The following is a 6,916-nucleotide window of genomic DNA, read 5'->3' on the forward strand; positions in this document are numbered from 1 at the left end:
CCTGGCCAAGACTTTTCTTCTTGAAAGAGAAAAATTCAAGTCTTTAATTTATTCTATGCAACTCTTTCTTATCATAAGTATTGTATGAGAAGTTGCAACATTTATAGCCAATAAAACAGATCAATTCTACTTGTTTAACTGCTAAAGAGAAATGTATCACATTGCCATAATAAATGGAAAAAATACTGGATTGGGAATCAGTAGGGCTAGGTTTTACTTTAGGCTCTGCCAGTAACTGTGACTTTAGGCAAATCATTTAACCTCTGCAAGTTGAGCTCTGGTCTCCAAGGACTCTTCTGAGGTTTAACAAGCTTGCAATTAAATGAGAGGCCCCTAGATGGTGGTGTTGTCCTGGGTCAGAATTTTTTTTTTTCCCCCTTCTATAATAAGAGTGAAATAAAAAGGCATAGGTTAGAAAATGATTTCCCATTAGTTCTGAAAAAGTTCACTGTTAAGAATTCACTCAATGGCATTCAAAATAGCATTGAATCATGAATCACATGGTTCATGTGCATTTGACACTAATTAAAAGGAATAAACCATTAGTGATTATACCAGAGTGAACAGTCCCTTATAGTTAGTACATGTATCCATTGCTATTTTCTCTAGGTATATTTATCCAAGCCTAGGAAACAGAATAAAAACTAAATAATGGTTATTAAGGGTATTGATTTACAATCTTATAGAAAAATATTTTTTTCCAAATGTCAGTTCTAACAATAAATTTTGATAAATGCGCTGATTTCTTTCATTCTGAATGTTACAGATTGTATTCATGACCTGTGACTTCCATGAGCACAATGGCAGATATATTCCATTACCCCTCCAGCCATGTAAACATGGGAATCTTTTAAAGAAATATGCTGTTGGTAAGAGTAGGGAGGAGGCGAAGAAGAAAAATAAGACTTTTCTAACTAAAAAAAAAAAAAAAGAAAGAAATATGCTGTCTTTTAGTGTTCAAAATGATTAAGAATAATATAATAAATGGCTTCTCTAGTTTTAACCCACCAAAGATTCAGAGATTCCAATTTGAGGAGGCTCAGATGAACAATATCAGGTTTTAACCCAAAATACCTGAAAGGAAACAGAATGCATTCCTATTTCTCCCTGATGAAATTCACTGAGTATAGAATTATGTTTCTCTTTAAACGTGGTTGAGTCTTGCCTTGAATTCAATCAATACACAGAATAAGAAAGCACCTATGAAAGCCTATATGTTACGTTTTTGCTTCCTGTCAGTTGTGTAGGTAATAAATGACAAGCAAAAAATAGAGCATGACAGAGTGAAATGACATAAAACTAGGAATTTTGTTTCAATATAGATTTTTGTTCACAAATTAAAAAGGAAAGATATTGAGTGGATCCAAATGGTATTGCTATATATTCATCCATCCAACGAACCAACCTTGAACCTAAATGGCACGAAGGACTGGAGCTATAAAGATAAATAAGAAACCATCTCCATTCTAAAAAACTCAGTCTTATATGAGGAGAAAGGAAATTTGAGAGCTTGGTTCAGTGTCCCAGCTCTTTTAGAATTTGTCTAGCAGGTTTTCTGGTCCTCACTGGAAGACCCCCACCCCCACCAAAAAAAAAAAAAAATAGAAAGTTCGGTTCAGTTTATTATAGTGTCAAGTAGATTTACAACTATTGCACTTATCATTCTGCTGACAGAAGGCCAAAATTTAAGGGGGATATTTTTCTCCAATAAAAACAGGTTTTCAGAATCTTCAATATAAGATGTTAAAATTACACAAGCAAAGATAATATACCTCCTGTTCCATTCCATGTCCCCACCCACTTCTTGCTGTTGTACACCTTGCTGCAATTGAGAATTTAGTTTGGATAATGCTTTGAGTGACCCATTTCTCATGAAATTAGTTTCGAATGAAATTTGACAAGAATTTTCTTTATATTCTCTTCTTTACCACAAACATGTAGAAAAAAGTTCTCATACTCCAAAACCAAATGTAACCACATAACTGGGAGATTAACTTTAGTAAAATACAAAGTAAATATTATCTTCCCTACAGAACTCTATGTGGTGTTCCCATAATGGTGTAACCATTGATGGCCTAACTTTTTGGACAATCGGAAAAAATAACAAAAGCAAAAAGTGGTCCAGCATATGAAACTCTTCCCAAAATAGAAGAAAGTCATAAACATTGTTGGGAAAGTGTTCTACATTTCCGATAAAATTCTATTCCATTGATCTGTCTGGAAGATTGTCTTCAACCTATTTGGCTTTAGCCCATAAACTGTAATTGAATCAGTCATGAAAAGAACCACTTTTATCTTAAGCTTAGAATGTACAACAATGGATAGCAAGAAAGTGGTTTTTTTATTTACTCTAATAATTATGCAGGGATGAGCTAGGGAAAAAATAAAACAAAAAAGTACCAGTCTTCAGTCCTCTAAATTATTTTTCATTCTGATTACATTGTAAAGAAACGAGCTTTGGGGGTTTGGCATTGTTTTCCATCTTAACAGCTGTTCCGTATTCTAAGATATTATTTGTGATTCATAATGCACTACTATAACAAGACACAGCTTTTATATATTACTGGGGTAATGCAAAGAAAATGAATTTTCCTTTGGGTACCAGTAATTGTCAAAGGAATGATTGCAGATTCAGAAAGTATGCTTTATAATAACCCGGTTAACATAAAGTATACATCGAGGAAAGAAATAAGTATAGCGTGTATATGGAAGGGTTAGTTGTATTAGCTAGGCATTTCAGGGATGCTTTTGGTTCTTTTGAGTAGGTAAGATACATCACATTTTGACCACCTTCAAATCCTTGGACAAATGGAAAACACAGTAACACAAGAAGCATTTGGTGAGCATGAACTGATTTCACTATGTGCTTACAAATGCTCCAACTAGTCATTAAATGATCTCTCCTGAAGGAAAGACTAGCCCAGGTAATAAGTCTAATGCATTCAAACTGTAAGAATTAATCTGAATATCAAAAATGAAATTTAGATTACCAACCATGTCCTGATAGTTACATGATATAGAATGTCAAACATCCTCTTTTTAAACAAAAGTAAAAAATGAAGAAGCACTGTTAATTCACTTGTGCTGATTAAAATAGATGTCCAAGTGCAACTTTTGCTTGTGAGCTTCCCTGTGCTGCCATGTCATCAGATGCTTTCCCCGGGGAAATGTGTCTCCCTTGCTAATCCTGCTAGATATTTTCCTTGGTAGAATCCAAGCTCATGCGTTTCCATGTGCATGTTTCTACTGTAATGAAAGCTAACAACAAAATCTAGAAGTTTTCTCCTTTCAGAAAATTCTAGTGTACCATGTACAGCTTAGATATTTCTTTTTCAGTTAAAAAAATAGTGCAAAAACGTATCTGATAGTCAAAGTGATAGTTCAAGTGAGTTCTTGTGTCAACAAACACAGTCAAGCTTCACCTTTAGCTGACTTGTAGAAACTGAACATAGTTTTTGGGAAATATTCCAGATTTTCCCATTAGTTCTCCACTCATCCAGTCATCATCTACAGATTCCAGCTCTGTTATTATATCTCCAACCTGTAAGAAGACAGGAATTGGAAATAATTATTGGTTTCTGTTGAGTATAAGCATGGTAAGTAGCAGCCTACCTGGAGCAGCATGAATAACCTTCTCTTAATATAACTCATTTATCTTGATTTGCCAAGAGGATTAAATGATATATCACAAAGATGATCTATATCTAATGATGCCATCTGCTTGTATGCCTCTTTTCCTCAAAGCCCATTCCTTTGGCATTGTCAGCCTTGCTGCAATTTGTTTTCCTGCTTATATTTTGTGTATCCCAAATTCACCACTCCCAACTTAAAATCCCTGTTGAATCCCTGTTGAATAAATAGGAATAACAGCCATCATATATGTATATTTCTCATCTAACAATTACTTACCCACTATGTGTCAGGCACTGCTCTGGGCACTAAGGATACAGCAATGAATAAAGGCCTCATTCTAGAGTGAGAAGACAAAGAAGCTGGAAGAAGGGGACAGAAAGCATGGGGTTGCCAACTCATTAGGGCAATCAAGGAGAGCCTAAGGTGACATTTAAGCAAAGAGTTGCAGATGAAAGAGTAAGCCACATGCTTACTGCATGCCTTGTCCTACTCTATGTACTTTACAGGAACTAACTCATTTAAACAATACCACAGTCCTAGAGATAGATACTATTATTATCCTCCTTTTAGAGATATATTTTTATAGAGTTCCTTATTTTAAAGAAAAGGAAACTGAAACCCAGATAGATTATGTAACTTGCCAGTTGCACATCTAGTTAGAGAACCAGGATTCAAATTTAGTGATTCCAGGGCTTGTATTCCTAACCACTAGGCTGTGTGGCTAACACAATTTACAATGGACCTTTTTACTTAGAAAGGCTTTCGCTATAATTGCCATTTATCAACATCCTGAGCATTTTCCACATAATGGTATTTCTCCTCTACCATTTGGTTTATTCCATTCCTCCATGGCTCTAGTATCAAATTTGCATTTTTTTCCATCTTAAAGAGCTTCACCTTGACTCAGAACAGTGATTTATCCACATCAGGTTAGTCAAAGGGGCTGTGTGTCTTATTCATTTGCAAATTATAATTCCTCTAGCAGATGAAGACATAACTATTTTGTTTCTTACAGTTTCTAACTATTTCTTAGAATCTGTGTTTAAGATTCTACAATGATCCAAGATGACCCTGGTTACTTTTAAGAATATCTTTATCAGGCTAAATGGATTTATTTGTAGCCCTAGTACATTACCCTCTGAAAAAAAATGGTTTAAGGCTTTTCTTTATGGAAAATGGAAAGGAAACATGCTGCCTATCAGATGTCATTAATTAGTCTACTCTGCAAAAATCTGTAAAAATCCTGGCAATTCAAAGTTTCTGTAATAAATAAGTTCCTTTTGGTTCCTAAATTATAACATAACGGTTGACTGAAGCTATTTTTCTTAGGCCTGGTCCGTACCTATATACCATGTCAGTTTCCAGAGGGCTAGGACTTTTTTTTAAAATAAGTTCTATTTACTAAAATTCTGCAGATATTTAATAAAATATTAATCACCGGTAGCACTGAAAGCACTGTAGAATCCCTTAACAAAAAAACAACAGAACTGTCTTTCAGTTGGTCATTTGTAAAATGAAGACAACCTATTTTTCTGTAGGATACTGTGAATTTTGTTGTTTATATTGACATAAGTGAAATGAAGGCCAAAATAACATCTAAAAAGTTTGAATTCAGATTCTTCCCTTGTAGTAACATTTTATTCAAAAGTAAAAGGAATAAATTTTGAGCCACTGATTCTCAAGACTAAAAAGGATAAGGCAACAGTTTCCAAACTTTTGGATTTTAAAGATTAAGACAGTAAAAAAAAAAAAAAGAAAAAGGAACTGATATAAGGCTATCAATTTTTAATTTTGTATAGTTAGGGCCTAAGAAACATCTTATTTACTAATAATATTTTTTAATAGAAATGACATTTTAACATACAAAAGATAAAAGAATATTCTATCATTCAGAATAAAGGAAAACTCTATCACAAAATGGGAAGTTAGTAACCTTATAATGACGTATTTCAGCATGTTCCCCTTAATCCCCCAAATCCTGCACATACCTAATTCAGGTATTGCCTTGTTTTCCTCATTTTGTTTTAGACGAATGAAAACCTTATTTGGGCACTCACTGTTTTAAGCTGCATCTTATCCAAGCGCTCCTTGATGCTTTAATTCTTTCCATAGCATCCTTGCCTCTGACTGAATATTGTCATCGATAGAGAATTTACCACTGTCTGACATAGGCTATTTTGATAGCAGTGACTACTAAAACCACCCTCTTTCCTCTGGCATAGTCCCAAAACACTACCATGGGTGCTTTCCTCTGACCATGGTCCAATTATGAATTGGGGAAACAGAATTATGGAAATGTTGTTTTTACTTTAAGAAAAAATAAAAGATACTTCTTTGGTGAAGTAAGATTAAGATTAAATTTTAGGCTTCCAGAAAAAAACCAACCAACCAAACAAACAAAAAAACCCTTTGCAAAGTAGCTCAACCTGTGGGGACTATTTCCTCAAAGCTCTCTGCTCAGTGCTATGACGGATAAGAATTCAGTGCCTTACGAGGCTATAATGCTACAATGGCAAATTGTAGCAGGTGCCATCTCACTTCTCTAATGACTTCAAAGACATGTCAGTAGCTGGCTGTGAGGGCCACACAGAGGATCATCCTTTACTAGAGCTACAGATGAAAACTTCAATATTACTGAGATCTGATGTTGTAAGGCCAAGGAACAAGGAATTACTTTGGGGATTATGGGGTTATTAAGCCAAGGTTTTTCTAAGTAACTAAATGCCTGGTTGATAATGTAAATTATCAGCTCTATTTGCCCTATTCACTTTCTCTAAACTCTTCCTTTAGAATTAGTATCTAAGATTGTCTAAGATCTCTTCATTTAAAAAAATTATTATTATTATTTTAAGAGATGGGGGTCTCACTATGTTGTCCAGGCTAGAGTAGAGTGGCTATTCACAGGCACGATCCTACTGCTAATCAGCACAGGAGTTTTGATCTACTCTGTTTCTGACCTAGGCTGGTTCACCCCTCTTTAGGCAACCCAGTGGTCCCTTGCTCCCAGAGAGGGGGGGGTCACTACATATTAATAGATGTCAAACTTAGTACAGACCCCCAACTGGCATAGTGTACTGCAACCCAGAACTCCTAGACTCAAGTGATCCTCCTGCCTCAGCCACGCAAGTAGCTGGGACTACAGGTGTGTGCCACCATACTTGGCTTGTTCATTCCTAGGTATGATCAATATTCCATCCAAATGTTCCACCTTTTGATGGAAGACATTTCAAAATTTATAGTACTCAATGTAGTTTTGAAAAGATACACATTCTAGGCCGGGCGC

At 35.2% G+C, this 6,916-nt stretch overlaps 1 protein-coding gene across 1 annotated transcript in view; it reads right to left on the bottom strand.

Moving 5' to 3' along the window:
- Positions 1 to 1,604: 1,604 nt before the first annotated feature.
- Positions 1,605 to 6,916, bottom strand: part of SH3D19 (SH3 domain containing 19) — a 105,541-nt gene continuing 100,229 nt past the window's right edge. Inside the window, exon 19 of the mRNA XM_012660017.1 lies at positions 1,605 to 3,541. Coding sequence (XP_012515471.1) covers positions 3,425 to 3,541 — 117 coding nt within the window. The 3' untranslated portion in view covers positions 1,605 to 3,424. The remainder of the gene's footprint in view (positions 3,542 to 6,916) is intronic.

This window comes from Propithecus coquereli, unplaced genomic scaffold, assembly GCF_000956105.1.
Source record: "Propithecus coquereli isolate 6110/MARCELLA unplaced genomic scaffold, Pcoq_1.0 Scaffold65, whole genome shotgun sequence".
NCBI lineage: Eukaryota > Metazoa > Chordata > Mammalia > Primates > Indriidae > Propithecus > Propithecus coquereli.